This window comes from Polypterus senegalus, chromosome 3, assembly GCF_016835505.1.
Source record: "Polypterus senegalus isolate Bchr_013 chromosome 3, ASM1683550v1, whole genome shotgun sequence".
Lineage (NCBI taxonomy): Eukaryota > Metazoa > Chordata > Cladistia > Polypteriformes > Polypteridae > Polypterus > Polypterus senegalus.
In genome coordinates, this window is record NC_053156.1 from 213,933,567 (window position 1) to 213,957,214 (window position 23,648).

The 23,648-nt window shown below is 36.3% G+C and overlaps 1 protein-coding gene across 1 annotated transcript in view; it reads left to right on the forward strand.

The window, feature by feature from the left end:
* Positions 1–238: 238 nt before the first annotated feature.
* serinc1 (serine incorporator 1) overlaps positions 239–23,648 on the forward strand; it is a 60,639-nt gene continuing 37,229 nt past the window's right edge. Inside the window, exons 1-5 of the mRNA XM_039748416.1 lie at positions 239–366; positions 6,942–7,103; positions 10,298–10,491; positions 18,271–18,350; positions 18,452–18,589. Of these exons, the coding sequence (XP_039604350.1) occupies positions 328–366; positions 6,942–7,103; positions 10,298–10,491; positions 18,271–18,350; positions 18,452–18,589 (613 nt within the window). The 5' untranslated portion in view covers positions 239–327. The remainder of the gene's footprint in view (positions 367–6,941; positions 7,104–10,297; positions 10,492–18,270; positions 18,351–18,451; positions 18,590–23,648) is intronic.

The window sequence follows — 23,648 nt, forward strand, 5'->3', positions numbered from 1 at the left end:
ACATCTTCGAGCCAGTGGTTTAATTTGTATTCAGTTTAATAAAAATATCCTTAATGACTGGAAGATTACTTAATAGATATCAAGAATAAAATTAGTTCGTGGACATTTTTGTGAGCAAAAGATAAACATCGTTCGATTTACATGAACACTAATCTCACCACTCCCTATTTCCGTGACAGACTTATGGAGCGGAAGGTTAGCAATGTAACTCCGCCTACCTGATTCGCGTGACGTCAAACCGGAAGTCCACTGCGCCACTGTAAACAACCTGCAGTCTGTGACTGTCCATTTTTGTATAGAGCTGCGGAAAGAGTAAAGGAGAAGAAGATGGGGGCTGTGCTGGGGTTGTGCTCTATGGCTAGCTGGGTAAGAAATTGGTGCGCTCGTCCTAAAAACATATACAGTATATATACTTTAAGGCCACCCAATAATAGTGAACTAGGACCACAATAATCGTAAAAAGGCGACTCCTTATAAGATGACGGAGACGAAACATGGAGCCTTGTTACTATGCTAGGCCCATGACTATTCAAAATAACTATCATAATGTTGTCAGTGTGATTTCCTTGCAAGTGAAGTAAGTTATTATATTATTTTCTAAATTTTAGCCAGTATGCTTTTAGAATACACCAGCGACATCAGATCAACGGAATTGCGACACTTTTTATTTTCAGCTAGAGCGGTGGATACCGTGACATTGGAGATAGTAATCCAACAGTGAAGTAATCCAGAAGTGGTCATTAAATACAATTCACAGCGTATCAATTGTAGTTTTGACGAGATGTGCAATACAAATGTCTAACCTTAAGAGGAAACCAAAAACGAGTATGACCTATCTCGGCTATCATTAATTACCATTTTCATAGTCATCGGTTTATACCATGTTAGTCATATTATTTTTAATTCCGTTTAAATTTCATTTACCTTTTTTGTACGTAAGAGCCGATAACCAGTAAGCTTTATTTAAAAAGATGTTCATAATCTTTTGTTAATGTCGTTTATCATTGCAACTTATTACAATGTAACGTAAAAACAAATTTTCTGAGGACCGCTTTCTCCGTTAGAGCATCCTTGAATATCTACTTCTAGATATATCGGAGAATCATGCGAAGTTTTTGTATTAGTAGGAGTGTTAAAATATCAATGTACATTTTAGGAAATATATTTAAGCATAAATTGTGGGTTGAGTGTTAAGGTTTAAATTTTGAGTTGGAGAGAAAGTACAGTACACTGCCATTTTTGATGTTTTTCCCCCGAAATTTAAGGCATTGTTAGTCGTTTTAACCGTTGGGGTTCAGTATAAATGTGTGCTCATTCAAAATTGACAGTGTTGCAGACACTTGTAAGAACGTTATATGTTAAAGCATGTTGTTTTAATTGCAACATATTATGATAAAATACACCTAAATGCTTTTATCTATAAAATTGATATTAAACATTAAAGTAAAAATACATTCTTCTAAATAAGCTCACTAGTTTAGCCTTATGAATTAAGTAGTACCAATCTTGTAACACAATATTAATGTAGTGACTCCAAGTTTGCCTTCAAGACACCAAAAAGAGAAAGAATGGAAAAGACAGTATCAAATGAAACCATAATGATAGCTATATTTGTTGAAAATAAATATGAAGATCCTTAATAGCTTCAGTTAGCAGTATTCTATGCTATAATATTATCTTCTTCCTTGACTTAACAAGTGAGGTTGATGTGGCCTCTGTAAAATTGACAGATAGATCACTCCATAGTTTGATCTCCTTGTATAAATAAACCTGTCTCCTACCATAATATTATTTTTCCTGACATTTTTCACAAGGCATTTAGCTTTTGATTTTAATATGCTTTGAGTATAAAGACAGTAAAATTATGTAAGCTAAATTAGTTGATAAACCTTTAATGACTTTCTTGAAAAAGTTACTTTCCTATATGCTTTTATAAAATCATATTTCTTAGTTATAGTCATGATCCTGCCATTTGTTTTATTTAATATGGAGTTGTCAATGAATGATTAGAACAGTATGACAATGAAGGATTGCAATAGTTAGGTGTGTTTGATCCGAGTTATTGAATTAAACATTTTTATTTAATTTTATTTTTTACTGCATTTCATTGCTAGAGAAAACAAGTCTTTGGGTAGTGTTAAGTTTAGTTTTAAGTACATGTCCAGATTTATTTTTAGTGAAAAGAGACATAGTTTAAAACACTTTTTTTTAATTCAAATGTGATAGGTTTCCTCTTTCAGACTTCTTTCCTTCTCTCCGAAAGACCATATGCACTTCTTTATTCCCAGTTGTACAAGTCCACCTATAAACCTTTTCCCTCAGTTGTCATTGTCCTATTCTTGCTTCTTTACAGGACATCATCTTAAGAAATATTAGAAATTCCTTCAGGAATACTAATGTTAAGTTTTGACTAAATAAACAAATTAATTCTGTGGCAAATTTGGTTACCTAATAATGGAGTTCGATAATTTAATTGGCATTGGCAGGAGTGATGTTGATTAGGTGCCAGCATTTTGAGTGACAGATTTGTCAAAAATCATCGGTGCGCACATAAAAGGCATGATCCCCAAAGTGTAGGTAAGTGGAGTTGAGAATACTGATTTCACACAATAAGTAAGCCTTATTTGTTCTTGAGGAATAAATGCATACATCATGTACATATTGCACACAATACCAGTGTCAAAAGATAGATTCTTAGTTAAGTTTCTTTGTCTTTTCTTTAAACAATAGTAACCTTGCTCTTCCATTTCAACATCAGTTATGCCACCAATAATTAACAAAAATGCTTAAACTATATGTGACTTTACAGTTGCTTGTGTTCCTTGCATAAAAAAATGTCATTTTATGTAGTTCAGTGGCTGTTGTTTGTGTTGGCGAATTCCAAGCAGGTTTTGTAAAAGAACTGAATGGGTTGAACAAATATGTGCATCTGCCTTCTTTGTTTTTGTCAAAAGTGAAAAAAAGTTCCAGCACCTTATCTTTGTTATTTTTATGAATTTACAGTATGTTACAGTACATGTACTTCATTATTATAATAACTTCTGAAAGGCAGTTATTCAAAGTGTAAACTATTTGGTGGCTCTGAACACAAGTGGTAGGTAGACATCTTTGCATGGGGGAAGGAGTTGTAGATGTTGGAACTGTTTTAGTGTTTAGACTTAGACAGTATTTATTTACCAATAAATAAAAGTTCTGTTAATTAGAAGATTGTCTTGGGATATCAAATTATATTAAAAAAAATTAAGGTTTGAATACGCATATTAAAAATTTGAATGTAGGTTAAAAAACTAAGCACTACTACTTATATATAAGTACTTAACATGTGTTTGAATGTTTTTTTTGTACTAGTAGCTTTTTTGCTTGTGCTGCATCTAGCAAAGTATGCAGAGATACTGACTTTGCACTGCATAGCCTTCATTTGAAAAACACCAGCTATCACAAAAACATGCATGGAATGAGACATGATCAAAGAGAATAGTGGGACTGGGATACTTAACATTTCTCCATGCATTTGTGAAACACATACAGAATCACTCCTGATTACTTAAACATGTTAATAGCATCCGATACTTTAGTTCCCCCAAACCCTGTGCCTCATCCAACCCTCTGCTCAGCTATTTACCTTTACGATCTCCTCTGTTCTGGCAAAGTGATATTTGGCTTGTACACCTTCATCAATGCACTTTGAGCATGTGTTTATTGTAATGAGCACTATTTATAAGGAAAAGAAGGAGTTGATCCTTGTCATAAATGCAGAGAAGCTCTGTGCTGTGCATTATACCCTCCCTTTTACTGTAATGGGAGTGTTAGTTTGATTGTGCTACTCATGTTAGCTGCTCTTCACAATAATTAAGTGTTCTTGTTTTATTTATTGTGTTGTAAACACCACAGAATTTAGAAATATAACATCGTCTCGCAATTTTGAGTGTTGTCAATTTGATTATACTGCTAAAAGTTTAATTCCAATTTATATTAGTACTAGCCAACCCTCGGCGTACCATACACCGCATAATCAGGCCGGTTTTTTAATGATTTTTAAGCACAGGGAGAAAATTAACATTTGAAAAATCGGTAATGTAATAAATCAGCAAGAAAAGCAACATTATAACAATGCACGGAACGAACCAACACACAATCGTCCGTGACTGAAAACTGGCGGACCGCCATCGCTCATGTGCCCACCTCCAACTCGTCACTTGAGTCGTTGTCATCTTTGCACAGTCCAGATGCACCTGTGACTCACTTAGACTTTCCATGTTCCTGCAGGAGCATCTAAGAAGATGCATGTTTGTCGCGGATGTGAATTGTTGTATGTAGCGTGTAAAACAGTTTGCTATGGTGCACGCGATCTTGCGTCGTAACCGAAAACTCGGTTTTTAAAGACTGCTTACTTCATTGTGTTTTAACCTCAGTTATAAAGGATTGTTTTAAGGATCCCATGGGATACTCCTCACAAACCGCTTTACACGCTGCATATGGCGATTCACCTCCGCGAGAAACATGCCTCTATGAACAGTCAACGTGGCTCAGAGGTGCCAGGAGTTGGTGGGCGTGGCTCCTTCCTGCGTGCGCCATAGGTGTCTTACTTGTTGGCGGTTTCCATGGTTGTCTTGCCTTAGTGAATTATATATACAGATTGTTATATATACTGTTATTTATTTTTATGCTTATTTTTCTGAATAATTGTTTGATGACACTTTTGTATACAGTTGAAATAATCTAATTTTGTTATAAAATATAAAATATTTATTTGAATAATTTTGTATATGTATTATTTTTTGGAAATCCAGAACACTCTATCGTAATCGGCAAAGGTGGGAAAAATCCCTGATTGGTGCATTAATAAATATATGCACAGACATTATCTTGGCCCATATAAACTGTTAAGATGCAGGAGCATAGGTTTATCTGCATGGGTATTGTTGTTGATGCTTGCTTTTCAATAAAAAAGGTCCCTGCATTTATTATGTTGAGAAACTGACTAACCTAATTTTTAATTTGATTTGCCTGGTGTTTTCTTTATCATAGATTAGCAAAAATGTTGTTGATTCTGAAGCAGTCATGTTGCCATTTCTCTGCTTAAGACCCTTTATTGCCAGAAATTTGTCCTGTGATAGCATCCTTATTTGAGGGAGGTGGTTTGTTGGGCTGCTTTTGCCATTCTTCTTTGTGATTTGGCACAGGAATTGAAAACGAAGTGTAGCAAGTGGTTGACAAATGGCATTTGGTTTTGTTATTTTTTAAATGGTTGAGTTTTTTTAATCTGTCAGTTAATATTATTAGAATTTTATTGTAATATAGAGAAGGATTGTGAAACTATTTGTCAGCATCTCACCTTCAGTAAACTGTTTTTTTTCTTATCAATGAAAGACTAAGTCATATACTCTCAACATCTACTTAATTTAGTACTTAAGCCTGGTATTGATAGGATCCTGATTCACTTCCAAAATAGCGGGAATTCATGAAGGCATTGATTGAATAAAGTACTGGAAGCTTCCCTGACTCAGTACCATCACAATGTTTGGGGTTTTGGTCAGATGTTTATGTTCTGATTCCTACACGAATGCCAAAGGTTCTTCATTTGGTTTTGATATCTGGGAACTGTACAAGCTAGTGGGACACCTAAAATTACATCATGTTTTTGGATGAGTTGCTTTGAGAAAAAGTGCATTATCCTGCTGGAGTTATCTATTTGGAAAAAAAGAAGCCTTAAAGAGAAGTACCTAGTCAGCAGCAATGTGTTTAGGTGTAGTGGTACTCAAATGATTCTCAGTTCCAACTTAAAGCCCTAATATGTTCAAAGAAAAACAAATCTCTGCATTATTAAGCTACCATGGTCGTCTTTATTAAACTCTGGCTTTTTATATCAAATTTTGTTCCAGTGTGGTGCTGCATAAATTTAGATTTGTCAGACCTAGCAGCATTTCTCCAGTCATTAATGGTTCAGTTTTGGTGAACCAGTGTAGCTTGGCCCTTCCTTTTTTTTTTTAAGCTGACAGGAGTTGTCTCCAGTAAGGTCTTTGCCTGTTACCTGTTCATTTCAGAGCTAAATGCATTGTGAGATGTCTTTCTGCACACAATTATTGTGAAGAGCTGTTATTTGGGTATTGCTTAACTTGTTTAAATTTTGTTTAAAATATCTGGTCATCCTCCTCAACCACTACCACTCAACGTATGTTGTTTATTGCTTTATTCTCTATAAACTCTAGAGATTATCAAGCATGAAAATCCCAGTTGGGGCAGCTGTGTTTGAGATGCGGGAACTACAGCAACAACAGTCATATCACTTTTGAGTCTGTGCGATCACACGTCTTGTCAATTTTAATGTTTGGTGGAAAACAAATGTACCTCTTGACCATGTCTGCATGCTATATATAATTGCAGCCACATGGTTGACTGTTTAGAGGAGTAAGCAGTTTGTGTAAAAAAATAAATAAATAAAGCAGGTGAACCTAGTAAAGTAAGCACTATTTTATTATACATTATTTGATTTTGGTTCTAGTAAACAATATTTATTTTAATGAAAGGTGTTGGTGAGGATGATTTGCTAAATGGTTCATCTGTTTTGAAGCCATATTGGGTTGTTTTTCGTCAGTGGTATTTGCATGTACCTCTCTGTTCAAGTGAGTTTTCTAAAGAGACAAAAGCTTCCTCTTCACAGACTAAAGTCATTGCTTTGTATAGTAGTGACTACCTATGTTTTATTGATTGTTCAGATGTGTCTGTTGTGGTGTTAATTTTGTACAACTGATCCGGGTGTCCCCTTAGGGATAAGTAGGTTTGAAACACAAATACACAAATAGGTTGTGCTGAGTTTATTATATGTTCATGTGTAGCCAGTATTCATTATTGTTTTGACAACAACTATTTATCCAATATTTGTATTTCCATTTTAAAAGCTGCCTCATTTTTTTTTTATTTTTTTTTTTGATGTGTTTCAGATTCCATGCCTTTGTGGCAGTGCTCCATGTCTACTCTGCAGATGCTGTTCAAGCGGGAATAATTCAACTGTGACCCGAATTATCTATGCCATCTTCCTTCTGTTGGGTGTTGCAGTGGCATGTATAATGTTAATGCCAGGAATGGAAGAACAATTAAACAAGGCAAGTAACACATTATAGTGTTCAATATGTAATTATTATTTCTCTTGGGGGATAATAATTTAGATTTTTGTGTCATACAAAATAAAAACTTATCTGACAACAACAACATTTACTTCTATTGCACATTTTCTTTCAAAGGATGTAGCTCAAAGTGCTTTCCATAATGTCAAAGAAGTAGCTACATGGAAAGAAAACAAACTTAAAATTAGATAAGAATAATAATACATAAAAAGTATAGAAAAATAAATATAGATTTACATAAGATATATAATTAAGAACAGTAAAGTCCTTAAATATAGATTTTTAAGTCTGTAAAGTTTAAATAATAGACTGATGATAAGGTCACTTGGGCATGGTAAACAGAAAAAATAAAAAAATCCAGTTAAGCTAGAAAAGAAAATAAAAATCTATAGGGGTTCTAGGCCAAAAGACTATAATGTTCTTAAATTTAAAAATTTTTTTTTTTTTTATATGGCTTCATGTTAGAGGATTTGATGTAGTGGGTCTTTGGTCACGTGCTGGTGGCACCACCACAAAAGACTCAGAAAAACAAAGCTTAGTTAAGGTTGTAGTTTCTTTGAAGAATATAATTCTATGCATATCTAGTTAATTAAGGGTAGAACTAAAATGTAGTTATGAAAAGTCCAAATTTAAAAAGTGGGTTTTTAGAAGTTTTCTTTTTAAAATGATCCCCACAGTGTTAGCCTGGCATACCACTATTGCTAAATTACTCCAGTGCTTTGGTGCATAACCACTAACGGCTGCTTCACTACTTCTTTTATAATAGCCTCTTGGAATAATGAGCAAACCGTTATTAGAAAATCTAAAGGTTATGACTTGGAATGTAGGGTGATAGGCACTCCATACAATATAGACAGGAGCAAGATTATTTTAAGCTTTGTTTACCATGAGTAGTATTTTAAAGTCAGTCCTAAAAGATACGGGTACCAATTTAGTGACAGTAAAACTAGTGAGATTTGCTCAGATTTTCTTTTTTCTGGCTAGTATTTTTGCTTTTAATTTAATTCTGAAGGATCAAGTTTATTTCTTATACCCTCATTATTTCCATTTTTACTTATGGCTGCAATTTCAGTTTTTTCCTTATTCACCTTGAGGAAATTACTACTCATTAATTCAAAAATACAAGACAGACATTCGGTCAGACAGCCCAGAGCATCAGGGTCATCAGGTGCTTTACCTATGTGTTGTCTGTTTAGCTGTGGTAGTTCACCTTGTGTTTTGAAACAATCTGGCCTAATGGGAGTATATAGTTTGAAAATAACAGAAGGCCCACAATAGATCATTGTATTACACCATATACAATATCCTGGATCTCTGACCTACAATTACCACAACTAGCTGATCCTAGCAGCACTGGGTGTAAGGCAGGAAACAGACCCGGATATGTGGCAGTCCATCACATTGTAGTGGCTCTGGGGCCCTAACCTTTTTTTACACTGTTTATAACAGTAATTTGTTTATTTTTAAATGGTATGCCAGGTAACCACCCATCCTAGTCTGATACCTACTTAGGTAAAAGGTCCAAAGTAATGTGTTAAACTATTTACAAATACATTGTTAAAAATATACACTTACTTACAAAAACCCACTCCAATAACCCATGATTATTACACAAAACAAATACTTTGGCACACACTAAAAAACACAGTTGAGTGCGGTAAAGTTGCTGGAAACTGGTGCAATGGTTGGGGTGCTAACCTAGCAGTTTCCCTTTTAATTGGTATTTTTGAAGAAAAAAAAAAAACAAAATGTAAATTGAGTGTGTGTAGTCCTGGTGATGTGCCTGTAACAAAAGTTATAATTGTAAACACTGAGCACTTTGTCTCTCTCCCTTTCTTACAGGTTTTTCAGGGTCAAAGATGACATTTTGGGGCTTTATACCTCCATATTTATAGGCCCCGGCACATAGGGGGTGGGACCGACATAGCCAGTTAGGGATATGACTATTCCTCCTCTCCTGGAGACCACTCTGAACTTCGGAGAAGAGAGTAGAGACAGTTAGTGATCACTTATTCTTATGCCCCTAGGTAGTATTTGCAGACTTACCAGTGCCATCCAGAAAATCCGATGCACATGTGTGTGGTACCAATTAATAGATGGAGTTGATAATTAGATATGCAGTTTGCTCAATTGAAGATCTCTTTGGAAAAATGTTAACTTTGTCCTTCCATATCTTGAATGTCTGTTGATGATCCAAAAATGGCAGGAGAGAGTTCCATGTGACAACTCAAAGCACACACATCTCACAAACAAACCAGACAAGCAACAAAGAGCATTCGTCCAGGAAAGAACTGTAATACTTGTGGGTAATGATGAATTCCAAACAAGGTGAACAAAATGGTAGCTGCAGCATTGATAATTAAAACACAAACAAAAAGTTTTCTTCTCAGTTCAAACCAATATCCTTTCGAAACTGCAACTCAACAGGCATCTCTAGAGGCAATCTAGTGGTGTAGTAATCCTGCTGCATGCTGGGATTTGTAGAACCTTGAAGGAAGGCCATGTAGAAAGGGACAGAATGTACAGATTCCTCAGGGATAATGTTAAAGCACTGAATTCAAACGCAGGATCCTTGAGTTAGTAGTAGTATCTACTGCACCTATTTTCAACCCAACATTAAAAGTTCACTCAAAAATGAAACCCATTCAAATATCAAAGGGAAAAAACAAACAAAAAATGATTATTTTCCATTGCTTTAGCATATACCTCATATGTTAGTCATGATTCAGTCAGATCTACTCTTTATTCATCATCAAAAGGACAAAATAACCTGCCATTCACAGCAAGCTAAAAGATAAAAGGAGATTTAAAATAAATTAAAAATTTTTTGTCAGTGTGGGAATTGGCTGTATTTGGGCACAGAGCCAGCTTATACCGACCCACATTCTTAGTAACAAATGGCTAATTTACAGTCATCATTAAACCTAACCTTTTGGGATGTAGGAAGGAAAATGGAGTAGGAGAATAAATGGGGCATTTCATTCTGATACAGACTTTTTATAATCGTCATGTTAAATATGTCCTGTAGTCTTTGTTAAGCATTTACCTTGTGGAGAAAATTAAATATATCTTTTAAGAGGTTACAATAAAGTTTCCTGATCTTGTATATGTTTTTTGCTGTAATATGTCACATGCACCGTTTCATTAAATTATGTTTCTGTTTTGTTTTTAAGATTCCTGGATTTTGCATTGGAGGCTTAGGGACATCTTTTACTGGCATTAAAGGTCAAGTGAACTGTGATGTGCTGGTTGGATACAAAGCAGTTTACAGAGTTTGTTTTGGGATGGCTATGTTTTTTCTGCTTTTTTCCCTGCTAATGATTAAGGTTAAGAGCAGTCAGGATCCAAGAGCAGCTGTTCACAACGGGTAAGATTACAGATTCTTTTTTTAATAAATAAATTTTTTAATAAAATATGTTTAAATTATTTAGGTTTGGATAAGTGCTTATCTGAATATCAAAATTTCATAAATCTAGGGTGTAGGTATGTACACACACCAGCCACTTTATTAGGTATACCTGTTCAACTGCTTGTTAATGCAAATGTTTAATCAGCCAGTCACATTGCAGCAACTCATTGCATTTAAGGCACATAGACATTGTCAAACTGAGCATCAGAACGGTGAAGAAAGGTGATTTAAGAGACTTTGAATGTGGCATATTTGTTGGTGCTAGATGGGGGTTGAGTATTTCAGAAACTGCTGATCTACTGGTCTGAAAAAGGGAAAATATCCAGATGCAGCAGTCCTCTGTGCAGAAATGCCTTGTTGGTGTCGGAGGAGAATGGCCAGACTGGTTTGAGCTGATAGAAAGGAAACAGTAACTCAAATAACCACTTGTTACAACTGAGGTAAGCAGAACAGCATCTCTGAATGTAGAAAATGTTGAACCTTGAAGCAGATGGGCTACAGCAGCAGGAGACTACACTGGGTGCCACTTCTGTCAGTCAAAAACAGGCAACTAAGGCTACAGTTCACACAGATTCACCAAAATTGGACGATGGAAGATTGGAAAAACTTTGCCTGGTCTGATGAGTCTACTACGACATTCGGATGGTAGGGTATTGTTGCTGACCATGTCCATCTCTTTATAACCACAACGTACCCATCTTCTAATGGCTACTTCCATACAGGATAACTGGTACATGACAATGAGTTCATTTTATTCAAATGGTCTCCACAGTCATCAGATCTCAATCCAGTAGAGCACCTTTGGGATGTGGTGGAACAGGATATTTACATCATGGATGTGCAGCTGGCAAATACGCAGCAACTGCTTGATGCTATGATGTCAGTTTGGACCAAAATCCCTGAGGAATATTTCCAGCACCTTGTTGAATCTAAGCTACGAAGAATTAACAGCAGTTCTGAAGGCAAAAGGGGGTCCAACCCAGCACAAGCAAGGTGCACCTAATAAAGTGGCTGGCAAGTGTGTGTGTTTGTGTGTGTTTGTTATATATAGAATGCGTGATGTTTTTAGGCAAAGCAAGAGATGTCTGGTTCTCTTTAATCTATACTAATAAAAGGCAAAGCCCTCACTGACTGACTCACTCACTCATCACTAATTCTCCAATTTATTGTGTAGGTATAATTTTGAAATTTGGCAGGCTCATTCCTTACAGCTTACTTACAAAAGTTAAGCAGGTTTCATTTCGAAATTCTACGCATAACGGTTATAACGGTGGATAACATCCGCCATGTTAAACTTTATTTATGGCCCCATGTTCACGAAATTTGGTAGGCAACTTCCATGCGCTAACAGAAACCGATGTACGTACTTATTTTGGTGGCTTACAAAAGTTAAGCAGGTTTCATTTAGAAATTCTATGCATAATGGTCAACATCGTCCGCCATGTTAAACTTTCTTATTCATGGCCCCATCTTCATGACATTTGGTAGGCGGCTTCCCTGAGCTAACCAAAACCAATGTACGTACTTATTTCGGTGGTATGACGCCACTGTCTTTGTTACTTATGGGCCCATCTTCAAGAAATTTGGTACGCGGGTTCCCAACGCTAACTGAATCCTACTTACGTACATATATACGTCCATAGCCTGCAGCTCGGTCGCCGTGTGAGACGGCGTTGGGTCCCTAATCCCCACGCCTTCCACATTGTTGGCTGCCTGCCTATATAAGGCCGTCCGTCGCTCCGGTCTCTTCATTCCCTTCCTTGCTTTGCCACGGTATTCACATCTCCCTGCTGATAACTGCAGCCTTTTTATTTAATCCACGGAATCTCTGCTGTTTTATTGTTCGTTTATTTAGATTATAGTTATTGTATAGGTATTTTAGACTTACTTTACATTGTTCAGGTACCCATTACCTTTATCGTTCCAACCGATAGGTATTTTAGACTTACTTTACATTGTTCAGGTACCCATTACCTTTATCGTTCCAACCGAACCCCCATCGAGGTGATCACCATCGATCAAAGAGCTGTCACTTACCGAGTGGTTTCCATGTCCAGAGATGGCACCTTCCTTTTCCATTCTCTGTGTTACATCTTGCACGGCCATATAAGGATCACTTTTGATATCCGGAGGAACATTGTGTCTTATGTATTGAATGACTGGTACAGGTTCAAGGTTTGGACTGATGATGGTACAGGAGATAATTATACTACACAGGAGCACTATAAGAGGGAAATGCTTAAGCCCTTCACCTATGGTTCTGCATGTGAGTTGATGGCTGCCGCTGAATTGTTCGGTTGTCGCTTTCAAGTGTACCAAAATAATCAAATATTTTATACCTTTGGAGAACCGCCAATGGCTCTTAAACATCTTAGATTCACAGGTGACGATTTAAATAGTGGACACTTGGATGTTTATAAATGTTTAAACTCTCAAAAGCTGGATGCGAAGTTATCGATGAAACCGTTTGTATGCGTACAACGCTTGACAGATGCCGAATGTCACTTCAACACAACAAGTCCTGCAAATACTAACGTAATTGAAACAAACCATGAAACTCAAACCGATTATGACAGCAGCAATTCAAGCAGTGAGATTTGTGGCAAGATTGCTTTTCACATGGCCAACTGTACATGCTCAAGAGTAAGCTCAGCGCACAGCTTGGTCATAATACAACCGGAGGGCCGAACTGACAACGTGGTATACAAAGAGATCCTTAACAAATAATTATTAGTATACTTTCCCTCAGTTTAAAAAGGTTTACTTTTCTTCTTAATGAAAATTTTAAGGCAGTACTTCGCCGCTGCGAAACGCGGGTATTTTGCTAGTATGCTATATACTTTCCCTACGTATTGTATATAATACTTGGGCATTTCACAGAATGACTTGCAGGATTGCCTTTTGGGATTGCATAGAATGCCTAAGAAATGTTTGAAATTTTAATTGTTTCATACTTTGTCGTGTCATTTTTGCCATTCTGTAGATTTCCTAGGCATTCTACACAATGCCTAATTTCACACATTGGCAATAATTTATTTAAACTCCTAAATACACTGCACCAGCATGTATTAAATGTACGTTGTTATTTTTTTGTACTACTCTGTATTAAAATTCCACTAATATAACGTTGCAATTTTTCCTAACATGATCTTCTTTCAGTGTAAACTCTATACATTTATCTACATACATGTTTATCATATGGGCAGTATACATTTTATGACATTGTGCCTATCACAGCAGTAGCTACAATAGTAAATGGTAACTATAAATGATGGTCCATGCTTGTGGAAAAAAAAAATATCAGAGAGGCCTATCTTGTGAGAGACATGTGAGATTGAGCAATATCTGGTCAGCGATCCCTTGAATGTTGGGCTACACACGCACTACACTGAATTGATCAAAGTGTGTCAGCCTGGCACGGAGAGGCGAGGGTAAGCCATTGAGCCCCATTTATGAAGCATTTCCAGTAAGTGCTGGTTATAAGCTTGCACTGATTATGTCCAGGCCCTTTGTGTACACGGCTCGTTGCTACTTCTGAACGGATGATAATTTTACTTCACAATTCTTTGTCTAACCCATCTCACAATAGTCTCACTCCTGCATTTCTCAAGTATGGTCCTGATGATGTGGAAAGAATGTTTATCAGTGTTTACTGAACAAAGCCTACAGAGCAGGCAATTTTTTTTTCTGGCTAGCCTTTAATTGATTATCAAAGCCCATTATTATAAATATTAAAAAATTTTAATATCCAGTATTTCTGTAAGGTACTGTGAATACAGTTAATGTTGTTTACAAGAACTGAAGCTTTATTGAAAGTATCGTTTATACAACCTTTAATTTAGTTTTCTTTTTTCATGTGTATATATATATATATATATATATATATATATATATATGTAGTATATGAAATTTTACTGTGCTGAACTTTTATACCAAAGCAATCCACGTGTGAAAATTTAAAAAATACTGTGACATGTATCGCCGCTGCACCTTGGTTTGATCATATGTTGGAGTGATATCCATTATCTTCAGTTCAAGTTTGGGCTCTCAAGTAGCCCAGTACAGTAATCCGTGGGTTGCGTTCCAGAATCCCCCCACGATAGGTGAAAATCCGCGAAGTAGAAACCATATGTTTGTATGGTTATTTTTATATATTTTAAGCCCTTATAAACTCTCACACACTGTTTATAAATATTCTCTGCACAGTTATACAGTAAACCCTCGTTTATTGCGGTTAATCCATTCCAGACTCAACCGCGATAAATGAATTTCCACGAAGTTGGATTCTTTATTTATAAATCTAAGAGAGAGAGAGAAAAGCAAACAATCAAACATCAATACGTGCTGTTGGGCTTTTAAATATGAGAAGCACCGCAATAAAGTGGCAGCAAGGAAGGGAGCAATGTGAAGGTAGTCTTTCAGCATTTTTTAGAGGAGCGCCCATATCCTCTAAGCAAACAGCCTCTGTGCAAACAGCCCCTTTGCTCACACCCCCTCCATCAGGAGCAGAGAGTGTCAGAGTGAGAGAGACAGAGAAAAGCAAACAATCAAAAATCAATACGTGCTGTTAGAGCTTTTAAGTGTGCGAAACAGCGCGTGGGTATATCATTGAGGAGTTTTATTTAATATGTAATACGTGCTCTGATTGGGTAGCTTCTCCGCCATCCGCCAATAGCGTCCCTTGTATGAAATCAACTAGGCAAACAAACTGAGGAAGCATGTACCGAAGAAATCCGCGAACCTGCGAAAAATCTGTGATATATATTTAGATATGCTTACATTTAAAATCCGCGATGGAATGAAGCCGCGAAAGTCGAAGTGTGATATAGCGAGGGATCACTGTAAACCTCAAAAGAGAAAACCTTCTTTATACTTTGCCTGCCTGCCTGTCCTGCTCCAGTAACTAAACACAGTAGTAAACTGATAAATTGAAAGTCAGTTCTTTGTCTAGTATTTATGCATGGTTATTCTTGAGGTTGACAGGGGCATCAGCGTAAATGTGTATAAAGGATGTGAGGGGTGATAAATATATATCCACTAACTATATAAAATATACTATTAGCCTTGCAGTGTGCTAAAAGGGGGTGTCTTTTAAGGGATACCTCTTGCAGGTGCGATTCCAAACTCATTAAATTACTTGGCAATTAGTGGAACAGAACCACATGTACAAAGATGTGATATGAATGTATTTAGTTCATCTGGTGACTTGTACATTTTGCTGAGAAATGGGTCATTACAGGTGACAACAGCCTTCTAGACCACAGAGTCTGAGCAACAACAGGCACAACACATGTCAAATGAAAATCTGTGTGTCAGATTTTTTCTTTATTTTTCAGTATTTACAATTTAAAAATAGCTTTTATTGATTACCTGTTCATAGGTAATTTGTACCCATCACTTTTATCACATCAATCTCAAAACCAAATCTATATTCTGAGGTGGTTAGATATATAATGCAAAATAACAAAATCTGTAACCAGATCCTTTAAATTTAATTATTCATTTTAATAACAGATGAAGTTACAAAAGCAATTTATTTAATGTTGAAATGCAAAAATCCCAGCATATTAATATGGCCAAGGCTGGTCTGTTATTATGATTATTTTTAGTAGTAGTAGTATAATTTATTATGTTTTGGCTCATCATACTTTTCTAAAGTAACTGGAAAGATCAGGATATAATATAATTCTTTGCATACATTTTTTACTACTTGGATGGATTTTTGACTTCCTCAGGTCAGTGAGTTACAGGAGGGAACTTTACCAGCAACCTTGTGGTTTAAAATCCAAAGCCAAATTTTAGGAGCAAATGCTGTGGAAGTAGTAAAACCTATATATTTGGGGCAAATACACATTTTTTACTTTATTTACCCCCTGCTATATGGTTTAAAATTATAAAGCAAACAATTCAGACATAATTAAAGTGCACATTGCAGACTTTAAGGGTACTTGCATACATTGTGGTCACACATTGTAGAAATTACAACATTTTTTTATACATGGTCCCACCATGAGTCTTTCTCCCAAGCATTGTGGTGTGCACTACATGGAGATTGAAGCTTAGGTAAACATAGGAACAATCACGATGACCTGGCTTGTAGCTTATAATTAATTTGCAACTCATGCATGTGGTTTTGTTTTCCTGCTACTGTTCTATTAGAATCAAGAAATAGCTTGAATTTTATTATCCTTTTTAGAAGATACTTTAAAATTTTGTTGCTTGGTTATTTGTGTTAGAATCCATGTCAATACAATCTTTAAATTAAATTGTAATTTTGTGGTTGCTGATTGTTTTCTATTAATATGTTTTGAAGATTAGAAGCCTTTTGAAGCTCTCTGCACCATTTTTAAACAGTTGCATTAGTTTCTGGATTTGCTTCATTTTAGGCAGTTTTTTGTTTTTATACAAGAATTTAAGAATGCATAGAACAAACTGGCAAGCATCCATGGCATACAGGCAAATGTAAATTTCAGATTATGTGACTTACTACAATGCGATTTTTATACATTTTCTAAGTGTTCTTGGAAATTGATTACATCACTAACCTTCAAGCATTAAGCCAGGGTAGTATTTGAATTTACACAAGTTGGTAGATTTATTCAAAGGCATACATGTTTTATTATTTTTGAGGTGTTCAATGGGCAACATTAAGGTACTGTTTATATCGCTGCCTTTGTAAATAATAAGCCAGTCAGGCACCATTGAACTCACCAGGAAAATTGGGATTGTCACAGTTTCAAGTGAGGATCCTCTTGGTAGATTCATTCTCAAACTTTTTGCAAACCTTAGCTAAAGCTTTCATTTGTATTTGTTTTGATAATTTGCCAATGGAAACATCCTAACAAATAATAAAAGAACTGAACAGTATATACTTACTCTATCAATTGGAGTGACAGTGAGTGTTTGGTACTGATTTGGCAACCTTTAAAACCCATGTCAAATTTGATGACTTTTCCACTGATTTTCAGTCTTATCCCTTCATTTACATAATCTTAGCCAGCCAGAGGCAGTTGGCGCTGTACTCCCATAAAGATAAGTGCCTAATGTGACATACCTGGTGACTCAATCCAAATAGTCTGTGACTTGCAATGATAAAATCAAACTGCTTTTATTTTCTCGTTAGTCAGAGGAGTGGGCTGTGTATGAAGGAGTGCTAATAGCCAATGAATGCTCATTCAGAAATTCAGTTCATAAAATGTAGCTGTGAGAAATAAGGAACATGTGTGTTTTGAACTTCACAAACAGAAGATAAGCTTGTCAGTTTGATGTCTTGTATTTTACTTATAATAAAATCGGGGGGGAATAAAAGGACAAAATTGCTGCTGAAGTTGCCTCAGCTGTTAACCCTTCAGACAGTGCCGGCTCTGTCAGACAACATGTTATTGGTTGTCAGAAAGAAGAAGTGAGCACAACTGTGCTGTAATATTTGTGCTTGTTCAATAAATGTGACATGGGCTGTGATTTTCAGTTGTGCAATTTGACATGGGGCAGAGTTGAGATTAGCAGCTGCAGTTGGCAAATATGACTTTTCCTCCACGACAAAATGTCATGTAATGTGACATCAACTTCGGAATTTCCCCTTGGGATTAATAAAGTATCTGTCTGTCTATCTAATCTTGTACCTTAAGTACCAAGTCATTGCTCCAAAATACTTTTCAGAACTTTTAAACTCACATGCACATACTTGGTTCTTCATTGACATGCACAATAAGCTTTTGTACTATATTTTACTTTCAGCTTCTGGTTTTTTAAGTTTGCTGCTGCTGTGGCAATTACCATTGGAGCATTCTTCATCCCAGAAGGTCCTTTTACTACAGGTGACCAGATGTTTTAATATTTTTTTTGTAAATTTGGCAAGCTGTACATATTAATCCTTTTTATTTAACAACAACTAATACATTTTTTTTCCACTCTCCAGTGTGGTTTTATGTGGGTATGGCAGGAGCTTTTTGCTTTATCCTGATTCAGCTGGTTCTCCTAATTGATTTTGCCCACTCTTGGAATGAATCATGGGTTGAAAAGATGGAAGAAGGAAACTCTCGATGCTGGTATGCAGGTAAGAACAAATAATTAAAAGTTACAGTTTTCTTTTGTCTGGGATGTTCCAAAAGGTGTTTTTCTAAGAGGACAAATCTTATACAGTTATACTCTTAAACCTTATAACACACTTAAAGGTGTTTCTGATAATATATATACTGTATATTTTTTTTGGTTGAATTTTTCAAAAAATGAAAACTTGGAGCAGCATATTTTACTTAAAACTGTTATTAAATTAATATGGATTCACGTTAGGATTAAAGCTCTTTAGATGATGTACAGTCAGTCATTGCTAGCTAATAACATTATTTGTGGCATGTTTAATAAAATCTAATTCTATTAACTATCCTGAAGCCTCACACACAGAGCCAATTTATAAGTACCATGTAACCTAATCAACATTTCTTTGAGCATATGGGAGGATAACCAGATGAGATGGATATGAAACTCCATACAAATGATAGTTGTAAGATTCATATCCAGAATACTGGACCAGTGAGATAGCAACTCTACCCACTGCATCACAACACTACCCTCTCCATATTAGTATATTAATAAACTAGCAAAATACCCGCGTAACGTAACATGATTGTCAATGTAATTGTTTTGTCACTGTTGTGAGTGATGAGTGTTGTCATATATATATATATATATATATATATATATATTTATTTATTTACACACACACACACACAAACATATATATATATATACATATCTATACATATATACATACATATATATATCTACATATATACACATACATACATACACACACATATATACACACAAATACATATATATACATATACATACATATCTACATATATACACACACAGCTATTTCGTGTCAGTGCAATACGCTGCTTGTTAAAACGGATAACTCCCGCTCTTACGTGCAAGTCTGCGTGGATATTATGAACTATCGTATTTGTTCAAGTTCTATTTAAATTTTAAATAGAAGGAATTTTTATTTAGTCGACAGAAATATCTTTGGTAGGAATGGTAAAAACAGACAGGAATATTATTCCTGAATAAATCAACTCAAACCTTAAACAACTTATAATATTTTGCTCTCCATAAAAATATATCCTGTCAAAATTATACAAATTCAAATATGAACATGCTGCATAACAAAACCTGGAAATATAAATAAAATGTGTTCCTTTCAGCAATAACAAATCAAATCATTCAGTTGTCTTTGATCATATGTCATTTTAGAGCTGGACGCCTGGCATCTTTTTTTGGCAGCAGGTTCGTTTATGTTTGGTGTGAGGTTCTGTGTTGTGGAGATTCTCAGGATGGATTGCAGGTGCTCATCAGTGAGGCGACTCCTGTGTGCTGTTTTGTTAGTCTTTATCACTGAGAAGAGCTTCTCACACAGATATGTGCTACCAAACATGCACAAGGTTCGAGCCGCATGTAGACGGACTTTTTTTGTTCTTCAAAGTCACCAAAGCGCCGTGCAAACTCAGTGCGCAGTGCGCTCAGTTTATCAGCAAAGTGCGATTTGGGAACACCGTAGTGACGACTTGGTTTAACATTACTTGGCAACAGGGAAGGTGGGGCAAGGTGCACTGGTGCATTTGTGTCTCCCATAAAAGCAGTTCACTTGAAATCACTTTGTGATTGTGCACGGTAAAACGTCCGCTGAAGTGTCAGATTCTTATTTAATTATTCTGCTTTCTGTATCTTCTGCATTGCATTCAGGTTACCCTGATGTTTTGTCTCATAGTGCCGCCTTAGATTAAATTCTGTAATTACAGCCACATTAGCTCCACAAATGAGACACACGGGTTCAGTAAACATATACTCAGCCTCCCATCGGTTTTAAAGGCTCTATTTTCAGAATCAACTTTCTCTTCAGCATCGTGTGAGCTAGCTTCGCAATAACTTGCAGCATCATAAGCTAGACTTGATTAACGCGGTAAGTGTTCAGCAAGGCAGCTGAAGCGCATTGCATTATGGGATCTGTAGTTTATTGTGTTACCAGCGCTTCATATACCCGGCCATTAATAACAATAATACAGTATATAAAATGATCTCGGGCCGGATATAATTACACGCCGGCCGGATGTGGCCCGCGCCCTTGAGTTTGACACATATGGACTAAATAGAACTTGAAAAGATATATTTTTCAAATGTGATCGCAATTCAGATAGAGTTGACGCAAGACTACAGCCTGCATGCCTCAATAAGTCATCCTCCCTCGCTCTTACTTTTTACCGCTCATCTAATGAATACACTGAGTATGGCTTTACCAAAACAATCATTGATGGCTAATAAAGTATCCATTATTCGAGTATGTAGATCGGGATATATATATACATATATATATACCCGCGTATCGCAGCGGAGAAGTAGTGTGTTAAAAAGCTAGAAAAGAAAAGGGATCATTTTAAAAATAACGTAACATGACTGTCAATATACAGTATTTGTTTTGTGAGTGTTACTGAGTGTTGCTGTCATCAAGGATTTGATTATCATTATTTCTTTCAATCAGGTTCGTATTTGTAGGATGTGTTGTGTTAAGTTACATTCCGTGTTTGATGACAGGTTTCTTTCATCGATTCGTTTCTTACTGCATCAATAAACAGCTCGTCTTCTTCTTTATCTGAGACCTGACACACTGCATGCACGGGTTTTTTACACTGTCTTCCTTTAGCGGGACATTGACTTTTTCCACCGTGTGCTTTGTTTCCGCAGTAGCTTTATGAATATGCTTGTATCAGACGCTTCATATTTTTTGCTGCCTTTTCAATTGTGTAATTCGGTTTTTGTTCAGCGCTTTGGAACTGTTGCTTTTATCTGTGCACTGCGCCAGTTCACGTCAGCCGCCGTGTACATGCATCGAAGGTTCCCAGCTGTGCTGGTGCCATCTCGCTATGTCCATGGCTGTATTTAATGTTACCTTAGTCCTTTCTCTCGCAGTTTCGCTGAGTTTGTGTCAAACACCACCCTGACCATCTCATCTTCCTCTCCATAAGCACAGTCCTTCACCCGTGAATATTTAGTGGGAGTTTGCTATTGGATTGCCGCTGACGGACGGCCTTATATGGGCAGGCACTAAATTACAAACGCCAGCGAAGCCTGTCTATGAACTTAATTTAAAGTGTAGGTTTACATCGTGCTTTGTTTCCGAAGTAGCAGAACTCATGAATATGGTTGTATGTGTCACTCGCTCGCTTCCTATTGTTTCGCTGCCTTCTCAATTATATAATGCATGCTTTCTTCAGCGCTTTTTGGAGCTCTTCCTGGTTTTCTATGTACTGCGTGATTACGTGGGAGGCGTGATGATGTCACACGAAACCCTGCCCCCACGGCGTTCAAGATCATCTCCATTACAGTAAATGGAGAAAAACAGCTTCCAGTTATGACCATTACGCGTAGAATTTCGATATAAAACCTGCCCAACTTTTGTAAGGAAGCTGTAAGGAATGAACCTGCCAAATTTCAGCCTTCTACCTACACGGGAAGTTTGAGAATTAGTGAGTGAGTGAGTGAGTGGAGTGAGTGAGTGAGGGCTTTGCCTTTTATTAGTATAGATGAAAAAACCTAACTGTGCTAAAATAAAAGATATTTCAAGTGCAGTTTGACCTTTGTTTTAGAAAATTGAACTACCCAATGTTTCTTGGATGGTTACAAATGAACACATTGCTTAACTATTCACAGTCCAGACAGAAAAAAAAATATTTTATAACAGATATAAGAACCTCCTTTAACAGCATTAACCTCCACCAAGCTAATGAGATTTGCTCTGTGGTTATGGGGAATTTTAGACCATTCATACTGCAAAACTCTTTCAGTTTGTGGATAATTTTGTGATTTATTATGTGATCATATCTCTTTAGGTAATGCCACTGCATCTTAGGTGGACTGAGTTCTGATTTGATCATACCTGAACACGCATTTTCTTCTGTTTAAGCTGTTTCCTTATTGAATTACTCCTGTGTTTTGGTCATTGTTCACTACTTTGACAGTTGCTTATAAATTTTCTAGTTACATTTTGGATTAATTTTCCCACTATGATGTGTAGGCCTATAGGCAACAAAGCAGCATCTAACCATGATGCTTCTTCAACCATGCCTCACAGTTGGGATAAGGACTTGGTTTTGATGTGCAGTACTTTGTTCTCTCCAAACATAAAGTTGCACATTTCTGTCCTTATAGTTCTCATCCTTCCAATGTTCCAGAAGGATTGGAAAAATAAAGAATTATTTATTTTAAGTGTAGTGGGTTAGGAAAGTAAGTGCATGGATGGTTTTCACCATGGTGTCCTTCCACAGTTAGTGTTTTCCTTACAGTGGACTTATAAACAGATTTGACCAAATTTTAGAGATTACTGCAGGTGTTATAACACTGGCCTAAGGTATTTTTCTCACCTTATTCATTGCTGCATGCTGGGCTCTTTCTGTGAACCTTGTGTGATACTTGATCCTAAAGGGAGTAGCTGAACTGCCTCCATGTGTGGACAGCTTGTTGTAAACAGTAGACTGAATGCCGGTACCTTTAGAAATGTATGTAGTTATGAATTTCTACAGTTCTTCTGAGGTCCTCTTGATATTTTTTTCTGATTGGTGCTTGCCTAATCTGAACAAAAATCTTTCATGAGAAAAGTAGTGCCTTTTTATTATATGAATATTACCTTTCACCCACATCTTCAATGACATCTCATCAACTGTAACACGTGCATCATTTAGTTTTTGTAGAAATTGTTAGCCTGGAGGTTGACATGTTTTCTAGCTAAGACTGTAAATATATAAATGAAGTGTTCAGCATTGACAAGAATTACACCTGATATTGTGTTATTAGTTTAAGCAGATTGCTTTTGTCTGCTACTGTCATTCAGGTGAAATTCAGACACATTTATATAAAAAATAATGCAGAAAAAAAACTGGTAATTACGAAAGGTTCAAAATATTTTTGCAGCTGCACATGGCATTAATAAAAGATAATGTGAAGTACAGATAAACTGAAGTACAGTTTCTACAGTGAAATATATGCAGTACCTGTGCACTCTGCCATGGGGCTGTCAGATTGAACGTCGCATTCGGTTGTTTGTTTTACCATTGCTGTTT